Raw genomic sequence first — 26703 nt, forward strand, 5'->3', positions numbered from 1 at the left:
TGGAACTGGAATTGATTTATTATTGTCACTTGTACCGAGGTACAGTGAAAAACTTGTCTTGCATACTGTTCATACAGATCAATTCATTACACAGTGCACTGAGGTAGTACAATAACAGAATGCCAGAGTAAAGTATCACAGCTACAGAGAAAGAAAGTGCAGTGCAGGTAGACAATAAGGTGCAAGGTCATAACAAGGTAGATTGTGACGTCAAGAGTCCATCTTATCATATTAGGGAACTGTTCAATAGTCTTATAACAGTGGGATAGAAGCTGTCCTTGAGCCTGCTGGTACGTGCTTTCAGGCTTTTGTATCTTCTGCTCGATGGGAGAGGGGAGAAGAGAGAATGGCTCGGGTGGGTGGGGTATTTGATTATACTGGCTGCTTTACCAAGGCAGCGAGAAGTATAGGCTGTGGAAGGAAGACTGGTTTCCGTGATGTGCTGAGCTGTGTCCATGACTCTTTGCAGTTTCTTGCGGTCCCGGGCAGAGCAGTTGCCATACCAAGCTGTGATGCATCCAGATGGGATGCTTTCTATGGTGCACCCATAAAAGTTGGTGAGTGTCAAAGGGGACATGCAAAATTTCTTTCGCTTCCTGAGGAAGTAGAAGCGCTGGTGAGCTTTCTTCGCCATGGCGTCTATGTGGTTGGACCAGGACAGGCTATCGGTGATGTTCACTTCTAAGAACTTGTAGCTCTCAACCCTCTCGACCTCAGCACCGTTGATGTAGACAGGTGCATGTGCACTTCCCCCCTTCCTGAAGTCAACAACCAGCTCTTTTGTTTTGCTGACATTGAGGGAAAAGTTGTTGTCATGACACCATGTCACTAAGCTCTCTATCTCCTTCCTGTACTCATTGTTATTTGCGATATGGCCCACTACAATGTTATCATCTGCAAACTTGTAGATGGAGTTAGAGCAGAATCTGGCCACGCAGTTATAAGTGTATAGGGAGTAGAGTAGGGGGCTGAGGACGCAGCCTTGTGAGGTATCAGTGTTGAGAATAATCATGGCAGAGGTGTTGCTGCCTATCCTTACTGATTCCAGTCTGTTGGTTAGGAAAGCAAGGATCCAGTTGCAGGGGGAGGTGTTGAGTCCCAGGTCTCAGAATTTGGTGATGAGTTTGCTTGGAATTATAGTATTGAAGGCGGAGCTGTTGTCAATAAACAATAGTCTAATGTAGTTGTCTTTCCTGTTCAGATGCTCCAGAGATGAGTGAGCCAGGGAGATGGCATCCGCCATAGACCTGTTCCGACAGTAGGCGAATTGCAGTGGGTCAAGGTTTTCTAGGAGGCCATTACCAGCCTCTCGAAGCACTTTATGATGGTGGATGTCAGAACCACCAGGCAGCAGTCATTAAGGCATGTTACCTCATTTTTCTTAGGTACCAGGATGATCGTGGTCTTCTTAAAGCAGGTGGGAACCTCAGATTGAAGCAGGGAGAGGTTAAAAATGGGAAGCATAGCGTTGGAATTCTTTATCCAAGAGGATTATGGAGGCTCAGTTGCTGAATATATTCAAGGTACTGACAGATAGATATTTTTGATATTCAGAGGATCAAAGGATATGGGGTTAGTGCAAGGAAGTGTTGTGATAGTAAAACATTAGACATGATCTTATTTAGTAGCTCAGCAGACATGTGAGGCTGAATGGCTTGTTCCTGCTACTTTTGTAAGATAAGATATCTTTATTAGTCACATATACATCGAAGCACACAGTGAAATGCATCTTTTGCGTAGAGTTTTCTGGGGGGCAGCCTTCAAGTGTCGCCACGCTTCCAGTGCCAACATAACATGCCCACAACTTCCTAACCCACACATCTTTGGAATGTGGGAGGAAATCAGAGCACCCAGAAGAAACCCATGCAGCCACAGGGAGAACGTACAAATTCCTTACAGACAGCGGCAGGAATTGAACCTGTGTCACTGGCGCTGTAATAGCATTACGCTAACCACTACACTTTCGGTCAAGTGATTTTTTAAACTTGCAATGACTATTTGTCCGGAGATTTTTCAACTAGCACCATGTCCTACAGCTGTAACTTCCTAATTGGCAATGACTGACTGTTCTGTAAATTCCTAACTGAACTGACAATGAATCCTGTGATTTTCTAACCAGCACTGATTGCTAGTCCAATTATTTCCTCACTCACAATGACTGTTCCTTCTGTGATTTCCCAACAAACAATGATAGTTGGCATGTAGTTTTTCTATGCATCACTGGCTGCTGTTCCCACACAGAGAACCCACATCCTATTGGCTCTAGGCAGAGGAGTCATCTACGAATTGCTTTACCAAAGAACTGTATGCCTCTTTAAGTAGTATATCATTCTATAATGCATTTGCATATCAGAATTCTTAGCAGGAGAGGCCACTCGGTCTTACAATCTTTAGTAAGATTGGTGTTGATCTTACCGTAACACCAATTCCACATTCCTACCTGCCCATGGTGACTTTTCACCCCGCTGCTTATCAAACATCTAAATATCACAATGTCTGAAACCATTTTAAATCAGCAGATTCACATAAATCTTGGACAGGTTGGTATTTTTGTAAAATGTTAGTTTATTAGAATTCATCTGATATTATGTGATAAAATAGTGGAAATTAATGTGATGAGATGCTGATAAAAAATACAGTTATAAATACAATGTTTTACAACCTGATCCCTAATTTTAATCTTTTTATCTCCATTGTTTTCTTTCCCTATTTCAACATTTAATTTATATCTATTTTACGGTTCAGTTTCTGATGCTTTTTTTATCCTGTGCTGTTTCATTTCTGAATTGAATGGTGACTACCAACATACCTGGCTTAGTTCACGAGGAAGCTGGATGTCAGATTATTCAGTTTACCTGACCCTGGCATTATCACAACTGCTTTTTCAATATCTCTTCCCTGCATGAAGCAATTAACTGCAGAACTTGTAATCAGATTCAGCACAGACTTTGTCCATCTGTAAAGGTTGATTGTGGTATCCTGGCAATTCTGAGTTTTGATCTATTTATGTCCTGGAATTCACAGCCACACAGCCAGAGCCAACAACAACCAGTAGTCCATTTATCGTACAAAAATACATGTACTACACAACTGAAATGAAAGTAACTGGAATCTGTAAACTTGAACAACAAATCACACAAGTATCTATTTTAATACTGACTGGCTAATAATGTACACCAATTAATAATCAAAATTAAAGAGCTCATAATTAATGTCTCATTTGAATGCTGTGAAATAACAGAACCAATGTAAACAAATAAATAATTTAATCAATTAAAAAGGTTCCTTTTAAGGTCCTTAAGTATTTCTTGCAATGAAAGCTTAATGAATACAAGTTTGCAAAATGTAGAATGGATAAAACACAACATACTGGTCCATATCTGGAGAAGAATGCATCTTGCTGAGTCTCTTCGATGGTCTTGTTGGCAATTCATTCCATTGGGGTAAGCTATAAAAGTCATAGTTTGTATTATTATTTTATCCCTCGTTATCTTGTACAGGATATACTGCACATGTTGTACTGGGTGAAGAAACAGTATCCCTTATGCTGGTCTCCTCTGGGCTGAATTCAAAAATGCATCTATCTTGAATGCACCATTTAATTTAAATAAAAGCTATTTTCTGGACTACATTTAATATTTATTTTTAAAAGAATGAATTGAATGCACCCCAGAATGCAACAGGAAACATAAAAAAAATTACATGTACTTAATACATGTATTTGAAGATACATGAACAAAACACACATTGCATATACTGAGAAAAATTACGACTATATCCAAATCCAAATTTTTGTGATGGATACAGGCTTCACAATACACGGCACTGGTTCTATGGAACATAGAACAGTGCAGCAAGGAACAGGCCTTCAGGCCCATGATATTGTCCCGAACTAGTAATTAAATGTCTAATTAAACTAATTCCTTCTGCCTACACAACGTTCATATCCCTCCATTCTCTGCACATTCATGTTCCTATCTACGAGCCTCTTAAACATTTCTATTGTATTTGCCTCCATTACCACCCCTGGCAGCACATTCCAGGCACCCAGCACTCTGTGTAAAAACTTGCCCTGCACATATCCTTTGAACTTACCCCCCTCACCTTAAATGTGTGCCCTCTGGTATTAGACATTTTAACCCTAGGAAAAAGATACCGGTTGTCTATCTATACCTCTCATAATCTTATAAACTTCTATCAGGTCTCCCCTCAGCTTCCACTGCTCCAGAATAAACAACCCAAGTTGGTCCAATGCCACCTTGTAGCACGTGTGCTCTAATCCAGGCAGCACCTTGGTAAACCTCTTCTGCACCCTCTCCAAAGCCTCCACATCCTTCTTATAATGGGGTGTTTATATATATCTCACAAACAGCAGAGGTCCCAGTACAGATCCCTGCAAAACACAACAAGTCACAGATCTCCAGCCAGAATATGTCCCAATGACCACTACCCTCTGTCTTCTATGGGCAAGCCTATTCTGAATCCAAGCAGCCAAGTCACCAGGAATGCCATGCATCCTAATCTTCTGGATGAGCCTCCCATGAGGGACCTTGTCAAACGCCTTACTAAAATCCATGTAGACATCTACAGCTCTACCTTCATCGATCACTTTTGTCACCTCCTCGAAAATTCAATCAAGTCAGTAAGACATGACTTGCCCCCACAACAAGCCATGCTTGACCGTCCCTAATTAGGCCATGATTTTTCAAATGCTCATAAATCCTATCCCTAAGAATCCTTCCAATAGCTTCCCTACCACTGACGTGAGACTCACCAGTCTATAGTTTCCAGGATCTATCCCTATTTCCCTTCTTGAAAACAGAACAACATTAGCTACTCATCAGTCCTCCGGGACCTCACATATGGCTAGAGAGGACACGAACATCTTGGTCAAGGCCCCAGCAATCTTATCTCTCGCCTCTCAATAACCTGGGGCACATCACATCAGGCCCTGGGGATTTATTCACCTTAATGTTCTTTAAGAGACCCAGCACTAACTCCTTCTTTATCTCCAAATGCCTTAGCACATTAGCAAGCTCCACACTGATCTCACGACCATCCATGTCCTTCTCCTTGGCAAATACCAATGCAAAGTACTCATTTAGGACCTTGCGTACATCCTGTGCCTCCAAGCACATGTTCCCTCCTTTATCAGCAACATCATTTTAATTAGAGCTATCACAAGAATATAAGCACTCTGAATTTTTCTATTTTCAGATAATCTGCATTGGGTTGAAGGCTCACTTGCCTGTGAGTTCCTCACATACCTTGGAACAACACAAGAGACAAACAGACACAAAGAGATGCAGACAAAGACAATTTCCTGCGCACAAATAACGAACTAACCATTCCAAAAAGGATAAAGGGAGAAACAGACAAAAGCAATTACAAATGAGACAAATTACAGTGAGTTTTTAAATCATATTTTATTCAAAATCAAATTGTATTAAAATATAATTTTAATGAGGAATATTTAATATTCATAATATGGGACTATACACAAGTTAAACATGCAAATATTACTGGAAATTGGTTCAGAGCAACTTAAACATGAAAAATTTACAGTAAAGCTGCTGTTGAAGTATGCAGCTCTCACTACTAACATTGGTTGAATTCTGTTTCCAAAGACCACCAAGAGGGATACAGTCTATTTAAACTCTGCAAAAAATTAGCTTAACAACATAGATAAGACATTTTGCTTTTTCATTGAAGTCACAAACAGAGAAGTGTATTAGTCTCCCTCCTTCTGAGAATATTTGTTGCTTTAACAAGCACAACAATTATGAAGTGAGAGTGCCTGTAGAGTGCAGATTCCTTGATTGTGCAAAGCTTGATCGCCTCCAAAATCAACACCAGGAACAACTTATTACTCAGATGGAGTGAGTCAGGATCATGGGTTTCAATAGAAGTTATCAATGAAATAGACTACATGACCTTCCCTTTCTAAACTTAGTTTTTATAAACCCTGCTGGGCCATATTAGTTAATCATGTAGCATTCATCAGGGGCAGACATGATTTTCCCTCCTTTTGTTCAACCAAAAGAGGTTCTAGATTTCATCTGATGACTCCCCTGCTCTATGTAGCTTACAACCACATTGAATTTATCCCATGTACTGTCGGGGCTGTATAGTTTCTATCCTGATATGTTCCTCAATATTCACACTGAAATCACAGTTTTTCCATTTATTTTGACATGATTTAAATTTTTTTCTACAGTTTTTATTCTTAAGAAGGATTAAGTGCCACCTAGATCACTTGTGCAAGTCAGAGTAGCCCTAAAGAACTGATGATTATTTTTTGTAAGCATGCGAACATTCTTGCATCTGTTTGAACACTGCTCTCCATAGTCAGTTCCGGAGTTTATAAGCAGGTCAACTGCTAATATAGAACATAGCACAGGAGTATAGCACATAGCACATAGAATATAACACAGGAACAGGCCCTTTGGCCCATGATGTTGTGCCAAACTAATTAAATCAGTAATCAAATGCCCCTTTGACTCTCACCAACTTTTACCAATGCACCATAGAAAGCATCCCCTATCTGGATGTATCATGGCTTGGTATGGCAACTGCTCTGCCCAGGACCGCAGGAAACTGCAGAGAGTTGTGGACACAGACCAGCGCATCACGTACACCAGCCTCCCCTCCTTGGACTCTGTCTTTACCTCTCGTTGCCTTGGTGAAGCAGCCAGCATAATCAAAGACCCCACCCACCCGGGACATTCTCTCTTCTTTCCTCTTCTATTGGGTAGAAGATACAGGAGCCTGAGGGCACGTACCACCAGACTTAAGGACAGCTTCTACCCCACTGTGATAAGACTATTGAGCAATTCCCTTATACAATGAGATAGACTATGACCTCACGATCTACCTTGTTGTGACCTTGCACCTTATTGCACTGCACTTTCTCTGTAGCTGTGACACTTTACACTGTACTGTTATTGTTTTTACCTGTACTACATCAATGCACTCTGTACTGACTCAATGTAACTGCACTGTGTAATGATGGGTTTGTAAGACAAGCTTTTCACTGTACCTCGGTACAAGTGACAATAATAAACCAATACCGATACCCAACTAAACTAATCTCCTCTGTCTGCTCAATGTCCGTATCCCTCCATTGTGGAGGGATGTGTCACCCAGAACCTCTTTTGGCTGAACAAAAGGAGAAAAAATCATGTCTGCCCATGCCATGTGTCATTCATATATGATGCATTTAACAGGCTAACATTTTTAAGGTTTGTAATATGTTTAAGATTTCTCAAAATATTGTGAATTAGTTTAAGAATGTCACTGAATCAAAGTGGAGTACTGTATTTGAATAATATTTTATGGAATGCAGAACACTCCATCAACTGTAGGAGAAAGGAAGCCATGCTTCCTGAAGAAGGAGCACATTTCAGAAGTCCTGGAGTGGAAAGCCTCATCTTAAAAACAGATGCAGCAGAAACTGAATGTAGTCGAGGACCTAAATAGCCCTTCCAGATGAGGCAAAGATTCACGTGTCCACAACTTAGTCTATAGAACTCAGTGCTCATCATGTGGCCTCCTCTACATTGGTGAGACCAAGTGTAGATGAGGCAACTAAGTGATGTGCATTTCCTGAACCCGGCAGTGTGGGTAAAGTGAGTTTCCCGAATGCAGCAGTGCGGGTTATCTGCATTTCCTGAACCTACCAGTGTGTGAGGTGCCATAATCAGTGAAACGGGCTCTTCAGCCCACCACCTCCACACGCACCAGTGCACCAATCTACCTTATTCACTTACATTATTCACTCCGCCTTTTAAGTGCTTGTATAGATTGTTGTGAGAGTATCTACCTCCACCACCACCTCAGGGAGCACATTCCAGATTGCAACCATAGTCTGTGCGAAAAAGTTCTCCCTCAGATCCTCTCTGAACCTCCTACCTCTCGCCTTACACCTTCTTGTCTTAGACACCCTCACCATGGGAAAAAGATTCTCAGTATCTCCCCCCCTCATAACTTTGTAAACCTCTATCAGGTCACCCTACACCACACCAGGGAGAACAAACACACCCTATCCAATTTCTCCTTATAACTGAAATGCGCTATTCCAGGTAACATCCTGGTGAAGCTCCTCCGCACTCTCTCCATCATTATCACATCCTTATAGTATGATGACCAGAATTGTAAACAATGTTCCAAGTGTGGCCTAACTAATTTTTTTTAAGTTGTAATATCTCTTAAATTCAATACTATGGACAATTAAGACAGGCACCAAACCACCTGTGCACTGTCAGGAATTTACAGACTTATTTCTTGAACCCAGCAGAGCGGGTGATGGGCTTTTGCTGAACACAGCAGTATGAGTGATGTGGGTTTCACGAACTGGGCAGTGTGAATGATGTGCATTTCCCTAACGCAGCAGCGTGAGTGATGAACCACATCATGGGTTTTGTTCGGATCTTGAACCCAGCAGTGAGAGTGAAGTGTATTTCCTGAAGCCAGCAATGCGAGTGAAATGCAATTGTTGAACCCAGCAATAAGAGTGTGGTGCACTTCTTAGAACCTGGCAGTGCAAGTGATGTATGTTTCATGAATCCAACGGCATGACTGATGTGTGTTTTGTGAATACGGTACTGTGAATGATGTGCATTTCTTGAACTCAGCACTGTGAGCAATGTACCTTTTTTGCATCTGGCAATATGAGTGATGTGCGTTTCCTGAAGATGGCAGCGTGAGTGATGTATGTTTGTTGAACTCGGCAGCGTGAGCTCAGCGTGCTTCCTGAACTTGGCAATGTGGGTGGCATGCATTACTCAAACCCAGTAATGTGAGTGATGTGCATTTCCTAAATCCGAATGCCTAATTGCTGTGTGTTTTCTCAACATGGCCATGTGAGCTTTCTGCAGTGTGATCGATGTGTGTTTCCTGATCCTGGCAATAAGCATGTTGCACCTTGGAGACCTTCTTGTGTTATATGTTTGCTATAATAATCAATGTTGCTCATCCTAAATTTATTTTCTGGTTGGAGGGAAAGAGGATTCTGAAATACTTTTGAGATCAATAAGCTGTTAGTGTCCTATTTTCTTCTTACTGAAACCATATAGAACAACACAATTCCTGCAAAATTTTAATATAATTGCAGTCATGTTTACTACTCAGAAAGTCATTCTTTGCATTTCCACATGGAAACTAGTTCACTACAGAATCCCTGATTTCATATTATAATTTCATTATTTTTGATTATGGGTATGCTACATTGCAATTCTGTTCTTTGGTGAATTACTGCCATTAGACAGGTATAACAAAAATGTTTATGACAGTGATCAGTCACATTCTTACACTGTAGTTCAAACATACATCACTGCTGGACATGAATCATTTGCTATTCCAAGCAGATGTTCACTACCTGACATTAGAAGCTGACTAATTTCGTACCCTCCAGTCATTCCACAAATCACAAACTCTAATGCTTTGATGGTTCTAAGTGCATTGCATCATTTCTGGATTCCTTGTTCACCAACAGATTTGAAGTTTACAGAATGTGAGCAGTTTGACAGTAAGTTGATCTGCCAGTGTGTCAGTAACTAGTCATTGATATTCAGTTCACCCCACATTGTTTCATTCCTAAAGACAATGCATGAAGCAAGATTCACATTCACCACTCTGAGTACTCTCCTGATACTTCCAGCACACAAGGAGATCAAAGCACCTGAACATTTTCAGGATATCAGTTCAAAGAAATTGAGATCGGTTACCAGTGGAGTTCCTGGCAATTTCTTTGCTGTTGCAGGTGTTATTTTAAAGAAAGAAATACATCACAAATGTTGGTCATGCTTTTAAAATTGGTTTACGTAAATTCCTATCTACAATTGCTCGTGCAACGCAAGATCATATATACAATACCTCAATTTGACACTAACATAATTTACAAGAATGTAATCAACTCTGATTGCTGGAATATTATATAGATCATAAAAGAAAACAATCTGTAAAGTACGTAAAGCATCCAGCTTCATCCCACCTTCCAGCACTTGGTAAGTGTTGAAAGTTTCTGCCTCTAGCACCCTTAAGGCAATAACTTCTAGACTCTAGCTTCCCCACCACCCTCCACCCACACCCCTCCAACCCCACCTCGTTCTCCCACACTCAAATAGAAACAATTTTCCTCATTTTCCCTCTAATCATTCCACAATCACTGTATATCCATGCCCCTGCTTTTTGACCCCTCTATTAAGAGAGATAGGTCCTGCCTATTTACTTCATCAATGCCCCTCATTGTTTTACAGTATACCCTCAGTCAAATCTTCTCTTAGCCTCCTCTGTTCTAAAGGAAGCAACCCCAACCCATCCAACCTTTCTTCAAAACTCCATTTCAGGCAACATCCTGATAAATTTCCTCTGCACTTGCCCCAGTGCAATCATACCTTTCCAAAAAATAGTGATGAGAAATGTGCACAGTACTGAAGCTGTAGCCATCCTAATGTTATTAGCAGTTCCAGCACAACCTCCTTGCTCTTATACTCAATGTTATGGTTATTGGCCTGTACAATGACCTTTAAGCATCACTGGACATAAACTTCAAGGTCCTTCTGTTTCTCCAAAAGGCTCAGTATCCTTCTATTTATTGCATATCCCCTTGCTTTGTTGCATATCTCCAAATGTACTCCCTCACACTTCTCTGAATTAAATGCTATTTGCTATTTACCTGCCCAGCAGACCAGACCATCAATCTCTTCCTGCTGGCGACATTCACAGGGCCAGTTACAATATCATCTGCAAACTTACTTAAAGTCCACTACTATTAAATCTAAATCACTAACATTTATTGTGTACAGTTTTGGTCACCCCGTTATTGGAAAGATGTCCTTAAGCTGAAAAGAGTGCAAAGATTTACAAGAATGTTGTCAGGACTCGAGGGCTCGGGTTATAGGGAGAGGTTGGGCAGGCTAGGACCTTATTCCTCGAAACTTAGGAAACTGAGGGGTAACCTAATAGAGGTGTATAAAATCATGAGAGCCATAGACAGGGTAAATGCACACTGTATTTTACCCAGGGAAAGGGAACCTAAAACTTGAGGGCCTAGGTTTAAGGTGAAAGGGGAATGATTTAAAAGGGACCTGAGCGGCAACAACTTCATGCAGAGGGTGGTGTGTTTATGGAACGAGCTGTCATAGGAAGTAGTTGAGGCAGGTACAACAACAACATTTAAAAGACATTTGGATAAGTACGCGGATAGAAAAGGCTTAGAGGAATATGGGTCAAATGCAGGCAAGTGAGACTAGCTTAGGTGGGCACCTTGGTTGGCATAGATGAGTTGGGCCGAAGGACCTGTTTCTATGATGTGTTACTTTATGACTCTGTTACAAAAAGACAGAAGTCCAAACCCTGAGTCCTGTGGTACCAGCCTTTCACTTACCAAAATGCCTGTCATCATTATGCTTTGTCAGCCATTTGTCACATTACTGGGTTTTTACTTTTTTTGACCCAACTGCCATTTGTCATCATCTGCCGTCAAAAGTCTTCCTTCAATCCACATAGACTACATCAAACACACTAAAAAATCCCAATTAAGTCTGTCTGACAAGACTTACCCCAAACAAATCCATGTTGAATGACCTTGATCAGTTCCAAGTGTGGCAATAGGAGAGAGCTGACTGGTCAGTACGAGTCAACTGACTGCAGTAATTAGATAAGAAACTGGTGGGAATTCTTCTTTTATTTTCTTTCTGCCTATTCTGATTGGTCAAGAGTTTAAAATCAGGACACATCAGTATGAGCAAGGTCTGTATTCCTAAAATGGTAGAACCATGTATAAGTGAATTTAAACAGATGGCTGAGCAGGCAATGTGTTGCAGTTGGAACTTGTGGGAACTGGTGAACCCCACTTTGGTAAATATTGACCATTATCTGCAGCAAAGTGTTAGCTCCTTGAGGAACTTTGGCTCAGGGTTGATGAGCTGGAGTCCAAGCTCCAAACACTGTGACATATCAAGGAGGAGAAGAAATTATCCAGACAAGGTATTTCAGGAGACAGGATCAACTACTTCTAACCTGGGTCAGTAGAAATCTTCACTTGGAACTAATCAAGATCACCTGACTGGATTAAAGAGCATGAGCTACAAGGAGAACTTGTAGAAACTTGGATTGTTTTCTCTGGAGCACCAGAGTTTGAGGGCGACTTGATCAAAGTATATAAAATTATGAGAGGTATAGATTGGGTGGATAATCAGTCTTTTTTCCCCCCAAAGGATGTCAAATACTAGAAGGCATAGCTTTAAGAAGAGCAGGACAAGTTAAAAAGGAGATTTAAGAGGCAAGTCTTTTTTTAAACAAAAATTGGTAGGTGCCAGGAACGTGCTTTTGGGTGAGTGGTGGAATCACATACAACAACATTTAAGAGGAGGTTAGACAGACATATGAACAGACAAGAAATTGAGGATATAGACTACATGCAGGCAGATGTGCAGCTTAACTGGCATCATGTTCGGCATCGACATGGTGGCTGACGGACCTGTTCCTCAGTTGTATTGTTCTATGTTCTAAGAGTGCGATTGCAGAAGAAGCAGGTAGAGGGATCTAGAGACACAAGAGACTGAAGATGCTGGAATCTGGAGCAACAAAAAATCTGCTTGGAGGAAGTCGGCACTCGGGAGGGGACTGCAGGAGGGATGTGCAAACTCTCCATAGCACCATAGCACTGGGGGCCATTCAAGTGGGGAGAGAAATGAGAAATATTATAGTCATAAAGGACAGCGCATTTAGGCAATTAGACACTGTTCTCTGCTGCAAGAGTCCTAGGGTTAAGGACATTTCTTCTTGACTGGAGAAGAACTTGGAATGAGAGGGGGAGGATCCAGTGGTTGTGGTCTATAGAGGCAGTAATGATATAGCTAGGATGATGAAAGAGGTTCTGAAGGATTGAGGTGCTCAGGGCAAAATTGAAAATTTGGGCAGATTATCACCCACGAGGGTGATAATTTCAGCATTAATACCCAAGTCATGTGCAAATTGGGAAAGGGTAACTAGGATTAAAGAGGTAAATGTGTGGCTCAAAGCTTGGGATGGGAGAAATGGGTTCAAATTCAAGGACACTGGCATCAGTACTGGGGAAGGAAAGAAATGTTCCATTTGGATGGGCTCCACCTGAACCGTGCTGGAGCCAGTATCCTGGCAAACTGTATAACTGGGGTTGAAGACAGGGCTCTAAACTAACTAGGAGGAGGGGGCAGGTCTCCAGGAACAGAAGTTTTCGTAAATTAGGAGAGAACGAAAGAGTAGTGGCACAGGATGGTGAGGGGAAACTTGGCAGTCTGGTGGGCCAAGGCAGAAGATGTAAATGAAAGTGTGCAAAACAGAGCAAATCCAGAGTTATAAATAACGGTAAAACAAAAATCAAAGCTTAATGTTCTTCATTTCAATGCACACAGCATTTGCAACAAGACAGATGAATTGAAAGCACAGATATTAACATGATGTAATAGCTATTACAGAAACAAGGTGACTAGGACTGGAGACAGAACAATGTCCCAAAAGAATAGGCCAAAGGAGAAAGGAGGTGGGGTGACATTGTTAAGCAAGGAAGGGACCAGAGCAGTGCTGAGTCATGATATATTGACAGTCGATAGTGATGTGGAATCAGTATGGGTTCAAATCATGAAAAGCAGGGGAGGAATTCATAGTGGGAGAAGTTGATAGACCCCCAAAATGTGATATCTCAATTGGTTAGAACATTAATACATAAATACAACATGGGAGCAATACAATACAGCACTGGGACAGGCCCTTCCGCCCATGATGTGTGTGCCAACTATGACGCCAATTTAAACTAATCCTGTCTTCCTGCACGTAGAACAGAACATAGAACAGTATAGCACAGGAACAGGCCCACAATGTCTGCACCGAACACAATGCCAAATTAAACTAAATCTCTTATGCCTGATATGCCTGTACATGATGCATATCCCTCCATTCCTTCATATTCAAGTGTCTATCCAACAGTCTCTTCAACACCATCGTATCTGCTTCCACCACTACCCCGGCAGCCCATTACAGGCACCTATCGCTCTCTGTGTAAACAATCGTGCCCTGTACCTCTCCTTAAACTTTCTCCCTCTCATCTAAAATGCATCTCCTTTAATATTTGACATTTCCACCCTGGGAAAAAGATTCTGACAGTCTCTGCTGTCCATGTTTCTCATAATTTTATATACTTGTATCAGGTCTCCCCCTCAGCCTCCGATGCTCCAGGTAAAACAACCCAAGTTCGTCCAACCTCTCCTTATAGCTCATACCCTCTAATCCAGGCATCATCCTGGTAAACCTCTTCTGTAGACACACAAGATGCTGGAGAAACTCAGCAGGTCAGCCAGCATCTGTGGAGGAAAACGGATAGTCAATGTTTCGGGCTGGCAGGTAAGAGGTGGATCCAGATGAGGGAGGGGGGTGGGTGATAGGCAGATGGAGGAGGGGAGTAGGAATGGCGCCAGAAGCTGGCAGGTGATAGGTGGAGGCAACAAAGGGGCTAAAGATGATGGGATCTGACAGGAGAGGAAGGTGTGGAGGGCAGATGGGAATAGTAGAGCAGGGGAACCAGTGGGAGGAGTGTGTGGGCGGTCGGCAGATGGAGTGGATGTAGGAGAGGAAAGAAACTGGGTGAAGGGGACCGGGATGAGTGTAGGAAGAACCGTGTAGATCAGGAGGAAAGAGAAAAGGGACAGAGGGGGGCAGTTTACCAGAAGTTGGAGAATTCAATATTCATACCATCAGGTTGTAGACTAACCAAGTGGAATATGAGGTGCTCTTCCTTTAGTTTGTGCTTAGCCTCACCCTGGCAGTGGAGGAGGCTGAGGACACATCAGTGTGGGAATGTGGAGGAGAATTACAATGGCTCGCAACCGAGAGGCAGACAACCAGACGGCCATGGCAGATGGAGCACAGGTGCTCGGTTAAGCAGTTACTCAGCTTGCTCCCGATCTCACTGATGTAGAGGCTGCTGCATCGGGAGCAATGGATGCAGTAAATAAAGCTGGACGATTTGCATGTAAATGACTGCCTCACCTGGAAGAGCTGTTAAGGGCCCTGGCTGGTGGTGAGGGAGGAGGCGTAGGGACAGGTGTTACACCTCCTACGGTTACAGGTTGCCTGGGGAGGGAAGGAGTTAGGTGGGGAGGGATGAGCAGACCAAGGAGTCACAAAGAGAATTATCCCTGTGGAAAGCAGAAAGGGGTGGGGAAAGGGTGTGGGGAAGATGTGGCTGGCGGTGGGATCACATTGTAGCTGGTGGAAATTACGAAGAATGATGTGCTGGATCCATAGGCTGGTAGTGTGATAGGTGAGGAGAAATAGGCGAGGCAGGGAACAGAGGAGATGTGGGTGATGTCTCCATCAACAGCAGTGTGGGGAAAGCCTGTTTCTGAAAAAGGAAGACAGCTCGGAAGTCCTGGAGTGGAAGGCCTCATCTCAAGAACAGATGTAGTGGAAAAAGAAATGGTGTCCTTACAAGTGACGGGGGTGGGAGGAGGTATAGTCAATATAGCTGTGGGAGTTAGTGGGCTTGTAGTAGATGTTGATGGATAGTCTGTCTCCTGAGATGGAGACAGAGAGATGAAGAAAGGGGAGAGAGGTGTTGGAGATGGACCAAGTGAATTTGAGGGCAGGGTAGAAGTTGGGAACAAAGTTGATGAAACTGATGAGTTCCGCACGGGTGCAGGAAGCAGCATCAATGCAGTCATTGATGTAGCAGAGAAAGAGCTGGGGAGTGGTGTCAGGGACTGCTCCATGTAGCTAGCAAAAAGACAGGCATAGCTGGGGCCCATGCGAGTGTCCATGGCTCCATTTTTGGAGAAAGTGGGAGGAGTCAAAAGAAAAGCTGTTGAGAGTAAGCACAAGTTCTGCCAGGCTGCTAGTAGAAGGGAACTGGTAAGGTCTGTGCTCTAGAAAGAAACAGAGAGTTCCTCAGACCTTCCTGATGGGGGATGAGAACGAAAAGGGACTGGACGTCCATGGTGAAAATGAGGAGGTGGGGGCCAGGGAATTGATAGTTGTTGGAATGGTGGAGAGCATCCGAGGTGTCCCAGATTAGGTGGTAAGGGATTGGAACTGGAGGACAAGATGGAGTCAAAGTACGAGGAGTTGTATTCAGTAGGGCAAGAACAGGCAGAAACAATGGGCCTACCAGGGCAGTCTTGTTTGTGAATCTTGAGTAGGAGATAGAAACGACAGGGTTGGGGAACTATCAGGTTGAAGGCCGTGGAGGGGAAATCTCCAGTGGTGATGAGATCTGTGATGGTATGGGAGACAGTGGACTGATGATCATCGTTGGAGTCCTGGTCCAGGTGTAGGTAAGAGGCAGTGTCCAAGAGCTACTATCTGGCCTCTGCAAGGTACAGGTCATTCCACCATACTATAATGGCACCGTCCTTATCTGTAGGTTTAGAGGGGGCAAAATTGGAGTGGGTGAGGCAAGTGGAGAAGTCAAGATGGTTGATATCACATTGGCAGTTGGAAATGAAAAGGTCATGAAAAGGAAATTAAGTGAAATGAAAACCTTTTCTGCACCCTTTCCAAAGCCTTCACATCCTTCCTGTGATGGGGCGACCAGGATTGCATGCAGTACTCCAAGTGCGGCCTAACCAAAGTTTTATACAGCTACAACATGGCTTCCTTATTCAATGCCCTGATCAATGAAGGCAAATATGCCACATACCTTCTTTACTACCTTATCTATTTTCTACTTCTACTAGAAACTTTCAAGATGCTATGGACTTGGATCCCAAGATCCCTCTGTACATCAATGGTGTTAAGGGTCCTGCTATTAACTATATACTTTCCCCTTATATTTGACAAAGTTCAACACATCACACTTGTCCAACCTTTCCCAATAGCTAATACTCTCTAATCCAGGCAACATCCTGATAAACCTATTTTGCTTCCTGTAATGTGGAGGCCAGAACTGGACACAATGCTCTAAATGTGGTCTAATCAAACTTTTATACAGCTGCAACATAACTTCCCAACTTTTAAACTCATCACCCTAACCAATGAAGGCAAGGATGCTGTACATCTATTTTACCACCCTATCTACTTGTGTTGCCACTTTCAGGGAGCTGTGGACTTATACCACAAGATACCTCTGCACATCAATGCTCCCAAGGGTCCTGCCATTCACTGTATATGTTCCATTTGCATTTGACCTCTTAATGAAACACCCCACACTTGTCCAGATAAATCCCACCTGCCTTTTCTCCACCCTTATTTCCTACTGATCTATATGCTGCCGATTCATTTGACAACTATCCTCACTATCCAGAACTCTACCAATTTTTGTGCTGTCTGAAAACCTACTAATCACCTACATTTTCATCCAGATCATTTAAATATAATACAAACATAAGAAGTCCCAGCACTGATCCCTGCAGAACATCACTGTCACAAACTTCCAGTCAGAACAACACCCCTCCACCAGTACCCTCTGTCTTCTATGACCAAGCCAACTTTGAATTTAATCTACCAAGTCTCCATAGATCCCATTTTCTGGATCAGCCTACCATTCCTTGTTGAATGCTTTGCCCTGACCTCATCAATCATCTTTGTCAACTTCTCAAAAAAAATCCAAGTTTGTAAGACATGACCTGCCCCACACAAAGCCATGCTGCCTATCCCTAATAAGTCTCTGCTTTTCTAAATGCAAGTAAATCATATCCTTAAGAATCTTCTCCAATAATTTCCCTACCACTACGCAAGGCTCACTGGCCTACGATTTCCTGGCTTATATCTATTGCCCTTCTTAAACAAAGGAAGGACATTGGATATTCTCCAGTCCTCTGGGGCCTCATCTGTGGCTAAAAGGATCTCTGCCCAGGCCCAGCAATCTCCTCTCTTACCTCCCTCAATAACTTGGGATAGATCCCATCAGGCTCTGGTGATTTAACCACCCTAATGTTCTTCAGAATACCCAACACCACCTCCTTCTTGACATCAACATGGCCTGGACTATCAGCATACCCCTTCCTGATCTCTCTATTCTCCATGCGCTTCTCCTTGGTAAATACCAATGCGAAGTACTCGTTTGCTAATTCACTCACTTTCTCTGGTGCCAGACATAAATTCCTTCCTTTGTCCTTGAGTGTTCTACCCTCTCCCTAGCTAACCTTTTGTTTTTAATGTATATATAAAATGCCTCGTGATTCTCCTTAATCCTATTTGCCAAGGACATTCCATGGCCCCTCTTAGACCTCCCAATTCCCTGTTTAAGTTCTATGCATCCAAGGCTTGTTTTGAAAGGAACTGCAGTTATCATGGGAGATTTCAATCTACATAATGATCGGATGAACCAAACTGGCAAAGGTATTGTAGAAGAGGAATTTGTGGAAGGTGTCAGGGATTGCTTTTTAGAGCAGCACATTGCAGAGCGTACTGGGGAACAGGTTATTTTAGGTTTGGTTTTATGTAAAGAGGAAGGATTAATAAGGGATCTTGTGGTGAAAAATCTCCCAGGGGGTAGTAACCACAATATGTTAGAATTCCAAATGCAGTTATAGGAAGAACACCACACATCCACAACCAATGTATTGAATTAAATGAGGGCAATTATAATGGTGTGAGAGAGAATTTGTCTAAGGCGGACTGAGTAAACAAGAAGATAAACAGTGGCAGATATTCAAACTGCTGGTCTATAATGTTCTGCACGGGCTAGGTAATGGCAACTGCTCTGCCCATGACCGCAAGAAACTGCAGAGCTGTGGACCCAGCTCAGCACACCATGGAAACCAGCCTCCCCTCCATGGACTCTGTCTACATGTCCTGCTGCCTCGGGAAAGCAGCCAGCATAATCAAAGACCCAACCCACCCTGGACATTCTCTCTCCTCCCCCCTCCCATCTGGTAGAAGATACAAAAGCCAGAAAGCACATACCACCAGGCTCAAGGACAGCTTCTATCTTGCTGTTATAGTTCCCTAGTACATTAAGATGGAATTTTGACCTCACAATCTACCCTGATATGACCTTGCAACTTATTGTCTAGCTGCACTGCACTGTTTCTGTAACTGTAACACTTTATTCTGCACTCTGTTATTGTTTTACCTTGTAAGACCTCAATGCACTGTTGTAATGAATTGATCTGTATGAACAGTATGCAAAACAAGTTTTTTCACTGTACCTCAGTATATGTGACAATAATAAACCAATTTACCAATCAAAAAAAGAAAGTGACACAATCTGTGGTTAACAAAGGTAGTGAGGGATAATGTTAACTTGAAAACCAAGGTATACAAAGTGACAAGGGCTAGTGGTAGACAAGAGAAATGGGAAGTTTTTAAGATCCAGCAGCAGAAGACTAAAAAGCCCATAAGATGAGAGGGAATGAACTTGGAGAGAAAAGTTGCATGTACAGTCTCTCCCCAGGTTACCAACACCCAGTTTATGGGAATCCGTACAAACAAACAAGCTCTCATATATACTATTAAATTCAAACAAGAATCAGTCTTGAAAAATAAATCTGTTTATATGCAACCTCCCTGCAGTAATCAGACACCATTGTCTCTTAAGAACACAGGCTACCAGTTTCAATGCGGGAGCTACTTAATAGAGTTGCATTGCATATTGACAAGCAAACTCCTTGATTGATACTTGTGCGACAATACTCTATTAAACAATGGAACAATGTAAACAGTGATACTTCAAGCCCATCAAAACAAGCCATTGAGTGTGGGACATCCTGATTCTGTACCATTGCAACTATGCAGGGGAGACACTAAATAAATGTTCATGTTAATTGGCCCTCAGCAACACCATTCATTACAATACTGTGGAGATATGTTACTGTTTCAAGTGATTTTGAGTATTTTCCGACATGGACGAAATCAACTTATGGAACACACTAATAGAGGAAATGGTGGAAGTGGATACGACAGCAATGTTTAAGAGGCATTTAGACTGGTACATTTGGGACATATTATAGACAAATGGGATTAGTTAGGACTAGCATCATGGACAGCATAGGCACCGTAAGCCAAAGGGCCTGTTTGTATTCTATGTTCTATGATGTCTGTAAAAACAGAACCCATTCATAACCCAAGAACAGCCTGCAGTATAAAAAATAGTAAAAGTTTCTGCGGATATACAAACAGGAAGAGAGGGGCCATGCTAAATGTGGGGCCTCTGGAGAACGATGCTGGTGAATTAATATCAACAAAGAAATGGCTGATATGTTGAATAAATTTTTTTACATCAATCTTCACCGTGAAAGATATTGCTAATGGCCCTAAGATATCAGATAGATTAATTTCAAATAACATGGTAGAACTTACTAACTCACTGAGGAGCATGCAGGAGAGGGCCTTATAGACAGGAGTTTCAGGGAGATGGTCAGATAGGTTCAGTTAGATTGGGTGGTCACCAGAGGCAGCAGGCAGATAGTGCAGGAGAATCCTGTGGCTATCTCCCTCTCAAACAAATATACTGCTGTTGGGGGGGGTGGTGGTAATAGCCTTTCAGGAGAAAATGGCAGCAGCCAGATCAGTGGCACCACAGCATCAGTGATGCACAGCAGGAGACAAGGAGAGCTGTAGTAATAGGGGACCCAAGAGTGGGACAGACAAGAGATTCTATGGGCACAGTTGAGACTCCAGGATAACATGTTCCCTCTATGAGTGCCAAGGTCAAGGATGTCTCTGAGAATTGCATAACATTCTTAAGGGGGCAGGTGAACAGTCAAAGGTTGTTGTACACATTGGTACCAACAAAGGTAGTAAAAGGGATGAAGTTCTGCAGAGTGAATATAGGTAGTTAGGCAGAAGGTTAAAAAGCAGGACCTCTAGGTTTGTAATCTCTGGATTAGTCTCAGTGCCATACGCTAGTGAGGGTGGGAATAGTGGATAGGCCAGATGAATATGTGGCGGAGTAGCTGGTGCAGGAGGGAGGGACTCAGGTTCCTGGACTGTTGGGAATTCTGTACAACAGGGTTGCACCTGAACTGGAGGGGGACCAGTTGGTGGGGAGATTTGCTAATACTACTCAGGAGGGTTTAAACTGGCAGGGAAGTGGAACCTGAAGCAGTAGAGTGGCAGATGCAAAGGTTGAGGCAAATACAGAAATTAAAATGAGCATGTTCAGTAGGCAGGACAGGGAGCGAGGAAGGTCTGACAGGCTAAACTGCATTTATTTTGATGCAAGAAGTCTGACAGGCAAGGCAGATGAATTCAGGGCATGGGATTGTGATATTATAGCTATTACAGAAACATGATTGAGGGATGGGCAAGACTGGCAGCTCAATGTCCTGGGGTACAGATGCTACAGGCATGAAAGAGGGAGAGTTGTGTTTTTGATTACGGAGTACATTACAGCAGCACTTAGAAGTATTCCTGGGGGAGCACCCACTGAGGATATATCAGTGGAACTTAGAAAAAGAAGGAAATGATCAGTTTGATGATATTGCACAATGCCCCCACCCAACAGTCAGTAAGTATTAGAGAAGCAAATATGTAGGGAGATTGCGGATAGCTGCAAGAATAATAGGGTTGCAATTGCAGGTGATTTTAACTTCACTAATATTGACTGGAACTGCCATAGTGCTAAGGGCTTGGATAGGACAGAATGTGTTAAGTGTGTTAAGTGTGTCCAGGAAACTTTTTCAAAGCAATATGTAGACACCCTACAAAAGGTTGGGGGGGGGGGGGTGCTACATTGGACCACCCATTAAGAAATGAGGCTGGGCAAGTGACTGAAGTGTCAGTGGTGGAGCACCTTGGGACCAGTGACCATAATTCTATTAGTTTTAAAATAGTTATGGAAAAGGATAAGACTGGTCCACATGTTAAAGTCCTACATTGGGGGCAAGGCAAATTTTGATGGCATGAGACAGGAACTTGCAAAGGTTGATTAGGAGAGTCCATTTGCAGGTAAAGGGACGTCTGCAAGTGGGAATCTTTTAAAAGTGAGATGGGGAGAGTTCAAGGCCAGCAGGTTCCTGTTAGAGTGAAGCGCAAGGCAAACAGGATTAGAGAACCCTGGTGGTGGTTGATTCTTAGTTGTCCTCTGACAAAGACAGTATTAGATCAAAGGAAATGGCTCTTGTTAAAGTGCAGTAAACTCGAGGACTGGGAAAATTTTACAATTCAGCAAAGGAGAGGCAAGACATTGATAAGGAAAAGAACAGCAGAATGAGAGCATATCAAGGAAGAAATGTAAATACAGACAGTAAAACCTTCGATGTAAAAAGGAAACGATTGACAAAAGTTAATGTTGGTGCCTTACCATTTCAGATAAGAGAAATTTATCTTAGAAATCAAACAAGGATTTTTTCACAGAGGAGGAGGAGTTGCATCATAGAGTCATCATAGAGAAACAGGCCTTTCAGCCTACCCTGTCCATGCTAACCATCAAGTACCAACACCTGGTCCATACACCTCTATTGCCTCGATTGTTCAAGTGCTCATCTGCATAATTCTTACATATGACAATCTCTGCCTCCACAATCCTCTGAGGCAGTGCATCCCAAACTCCAATCACCTTCTGAGTGAAAATATTGTTACTTATACGCCCCCTGAACCTCCTACTTATCTTAAACCAATGCACTCTAGCTATAGACACCTCCGCTATGGAAAAAAGTTTACTACCATCTACCCCATCTATGCCCTCATAATTTTGTATACCTCTATCACAGAACATAGAACAGTACAGAAACAGGCCCTTTGATTCACAATGTTGTGCCAAACTAATTAAACTAGTAATTGAATGTATAAAATCATGAGGGGCAGAGATAGGGTGAATGCACTCAGTCTTTTGCCCGGGGGTGGGGAATCAAGAACTAGAGGGTATAGGCTTAAGGTGAGACGGGAAAGATTTAATAGGAACATGAGAGGCAACTTTTCTTTTTACACAAACAGTTGCATCTATGTGGAATGAGCTGCCAGAGGAAGTGTTGAAGCAAGTGCAATAATAACTTTTAAAAGACAGTTGGACAGGTTCATGGATTGAAAAGGTTTAGAAGTTTTTGGGCCTGTTACAGACTAGGTTACTATTGGAGAATGTCCCTTTAAGATGGAGCATTGTGTGTGTGTGTGTGTGTGTGTGTGTGTGTGTGTGTGTGTGTGTGTGTGTGTGTGTGTGTGTGTGTGTGTGTGTGTGTGTGGCGTGGTTACGACAACAGAAGATAAAGGACGTAATGACGTTTTTGAAGCAGTCAGTTGGAATCAGTCAGAGGAGAAGAGAGAGAGAGAGGGAGAGAGACTGGCCTGCTAGTCTCTATCAATGGATGAAAAACAATAACTGTGTCTGTCACTACAATCCACGTATGGATTTTTGGAATAATCCAGTGGAGTCCACTTTGTCGTTAACTGTAGAGGGAAACAGGTATTTATGTAGATGGCCACATCTCGCATGCCGGCAGATACTTCGGAACAAAGCAGTGGAGTTCACTTTGTTGTTGACCTGTAGAAGGAAACAGGTATTTATATGGACAGCCACGATTCGAGAGCCTTTTGGGGTGAGGAAGATGCAGTGGAGTAGTCTCTGCTCAGTAGGCACTGAGGTGTCGTATGAGTTCCAAAGTGGAACATTTAGATTTCGTAATTGCTCTCTATTTTCTCTCTATGTTTTGTCTTCAGTCAACGGTGGTTGTTGAAGAAGCCTTTGCTCACGTTTCACCTTACGGCTTGCCGAACTGAGCTTTGAAAACCATTCTTGGATTTGGAGTTTGGGAATTTGCCACACACACACTTCGAGTTTAGTTTTTGGGGTTAATGTTTAAGATCTAACATTTTTACTTCTAACATTCTAACATTTTTACTTTTATTTTTCTTATTATCATAAGTAGTTATTAATAAAGTAGTTTTTAACACTTAAACATGACTCGGTGTGTTTCTTTTGTTGCTGGTTCGTAACAGGGCCAAACACTGGCAAATGGGACTATCTTGGATGGGGCATCTTGGTCATCACGGTTGGGCTAAAGGGCTTATTTCTGTGCTATATAACTTCATGAACTCCATTGTATGCCAAACTAAACTAATCTCTTCTGCTTATATAAGATCCATATTCCTCCATTCTCTGCATATTCATGTGCCTATCTAAGAGCCTCTTAAATGCCTCCCGCGTATCTGCCTCCACCACCACCACCCCTGACAATGCATTCCAGGCACCCACTGCCTTCTGTGTAAAAAAAACTTGCCCCGCACATCTCCTTTGAACTTACCCCCCCCACCCCCCACCCCCAACTTAAATGCATGCCCTCTAGTATCAGACATTTTGACCCTGGGAAAAAGATACCACTGATTACTTTATCTACACCTCTCATAATCTTAGAAACTTCTATCAGGCCTCCCCTCAGCCTCTGCTACTCCAGAGAAAACAACCCATGTTTGTCCAACCTCTCCTCCATAGCACATGCCCTCTAATCCAGACAACATCCTGGTAAACCTCTTCTGCACCCTCTCCATTAGCCTCCATATCCTCCTGTAAAGGGGCAACCAGAATTGAATGCAGTACTCCAGATGCAGCCCAACCAGAGTTTTATAAAATTGCAAAATGACTTCCCGACTCTTGAACTCAATGTTTCGACTCAAAGGAAAGCATGCCATACACCTTCTTTACCACCCCATTAATCTGTCCAGCCAGATCCCCCGTCAGCCTTCTCTGCTCCAAGAAAAACAATCCAACCATCCACTCTCACCTCATAACTGAGACACTTCTTCGCAATCAACATCCCAGTGAATCACCTCTGTATCCTCTCCAGAACAATCACGTTTTCTATACTGTGGTGACCAGAACTGCACATAGTATTTCAGGTGTGGCTTCACCAAGGTCCCTCTGTTCAATACTCCCAAAGGCCCGCTATGTAAGACTTATCCTTATTTGACTTCCCAAAGTGCATCACTTCACACTGATCAGAATTAAATTCTATCTGCCATTGCTCTGCCCAATTTACCAACTGATCAACATCTTTTTTGTAGCCTGAGACTATCCTCCTCATTGTTGACAACCCCACAAATTTTCATGTCATCTGCAAAACTCACTAATCATAATTCCTAAATTCAGGTCAACTAGAGGAGAGGCCATGCTGAATCTGGTATTAGTCAATGAACCTGGTCAGGTGAACGATTTCTCGGTGTAGGAGCATTTTGGGGATCGTGATCACAACTCCCTGACCTTTAGCATAGCCATGCACAAAGATAGGACCAGGCATTATGGGAAAGTATTTAATTGGGGGAGGGCAAATTACAATGGTATTAGGCAAGAACTTGGGAGCATAAACTGGGAACAGATGTTCTCTGGTAAATGCATTGCAGAAATGTGAAGGTTGTTTAGGGACCACTTACATGGGCTACTAGATAGGTTTGTCCTGCTGAGACAAGGAAAGGATGGTAGGGTGAAGGAACCATGGTTAACAGGAGAGGTGGAAGGTTTAGTCAAGAGGAAGAAGGAAGCATATTTAAGGTTTTGGAAGCAAAATCAGATAGGGCTCTTGAGAGAGTTATAAGGTAGCCAGGAAGGAGCTTAAGAACAGACTTAGGGGAGCTAGAAGGGGACATGAGAAGGCCTTGGCAAGTAGGGTTAAGGAAAACCCAAAGGTGTACTACACGTATGTGAGGAACAAGATGATAACTATGTTGAAGGTAGGATTGCTCAGGGATAAGGGGGGAAATATGTGTCTAAAGGTGAAGGAGGTAGGGAAGGTCCTAAATGAAAATTTTGTTTCAGTGTTCACCAGGGAGAGGGACTTAGACAAATGTGATGTTAGCGTAGAACAGGCAAATGTGTTGGAGCACGTTGAGGTTAAGAAAGAAGCAGTGTTGGAGCTACTAAAAAGCATTAGGATAGATAAGTCGCCGGGGTTGGACAGGATATACCCCAGGTTACTATGGGAAGTGAGGGAAGAGATTGCTGGAGCATTCACAATGATCTTTGAGTCCTCCCTGGCCACAGGAGTGGCACCAGAAGATTGAAGGATGGCAAACATTGTTCAAAAAAGGTAAAAGGGATAATCCCAGGAATTATAGACCACTGAGACTTACATCAGTGGTGGGCAAACTATTGGAGAGGATTCTTAGGGACAGGATTTATGAGCATATGGAGAAGCATAGTCTTATTAGGGATAGTCAACATGGCTTTGTGAAGGACAGGTCGTGCCTCATGAGCCTAATAGAGTTTTTTGAGGAAGTGACAAGACAAATTGCTGAAGGTAGTGTAGTGGATATGATATATGTAGATTTTATCAAGGTGTTTGACACGGTAGGCTCATTCAGAAAGTCATGAGGTATGGGATTCATGGAAAATCAGCTGTGTGGATTCAAAATTGGCTTGTCCACAGAAGGCAGGGGGTGGTCGCAGAAGGGGAGTATTCAGCCTGGATGTCGGTGACTAGTACAGCTCTATCTGTTCTGGGACCCCTGCTCTTTGTGATTTTTGTAAATAATTTAGACAAGGATGAGGAAGTGGAAGGATGAGTTGGTAAGTTTGCAGATGACACAAACGTTGGTGATGCAGTAGATAGTGAAGAAGGTTGTCTTAAGTTGCAACAGGATTTAGACAGGATGTACAGCTGGTGGAGAAGTGGCAGATGGAGTTCAGTCCAGAGAAGTATGAAGTGATACACTTTGAAAGAACAAACTTGAAGGCAGAGTACATGGTTAATGGCAGGATTCTTAGCAGTGTGGAGGAAAAGAGAGATCTTGGGGTCCAAGTACATAGATCCCTCAAAGTTGCCGCACAAGTGGAAAGGGTGGTTAAGAAGGTGTTTG

At 42.7% G+C, this 26703-nt stretch overlaps 1 protein-coding gene across 16 annotated transcripts in view; it reads right to left on the reverse strand.

Moving 5' to 3' along the window:
- LOC127575471 (regulating synaptic membrane exocytosis protein 1-like) overlaps positions 1-26703 on the reverse strand; it is a 587418-nt gene that overhangs the window by 392972 nt on the left and 167743 nt on the right. For 14 of the 16 annotated variants that reach the window (XM_052025387.1, XM_052025385.1, XM_052025396.1 and 11 more), the window contains one exon: positions 3371-3448. The exons of the other annotated variants lie outside the window; for them this stretch is intronic. In XM_052025387.1, the coding sequence (XP_051881347.1) occupies positions 3371-3448 (78 nt within the window). The remainder of the gene's footprint in view (positions 1-3370; positions 3449-26703) is intronic. 16 annotated transcript variants of the gene reach the window in all.

Source organism: Pristis pectinata, chromosome 10 (genome assembly GCF_009764475.1).
Source record: "Pristis pectinata isolate sPriPec2 chromosome 10, sPriPec2.1.pri, whole genome shotgun sequence".
NCBI lineage: Eukaryota > Metazoa > Chordata > Chondrichthyes > Rhinopristiformes > Pristidae > Pristis > Pristis pectinata.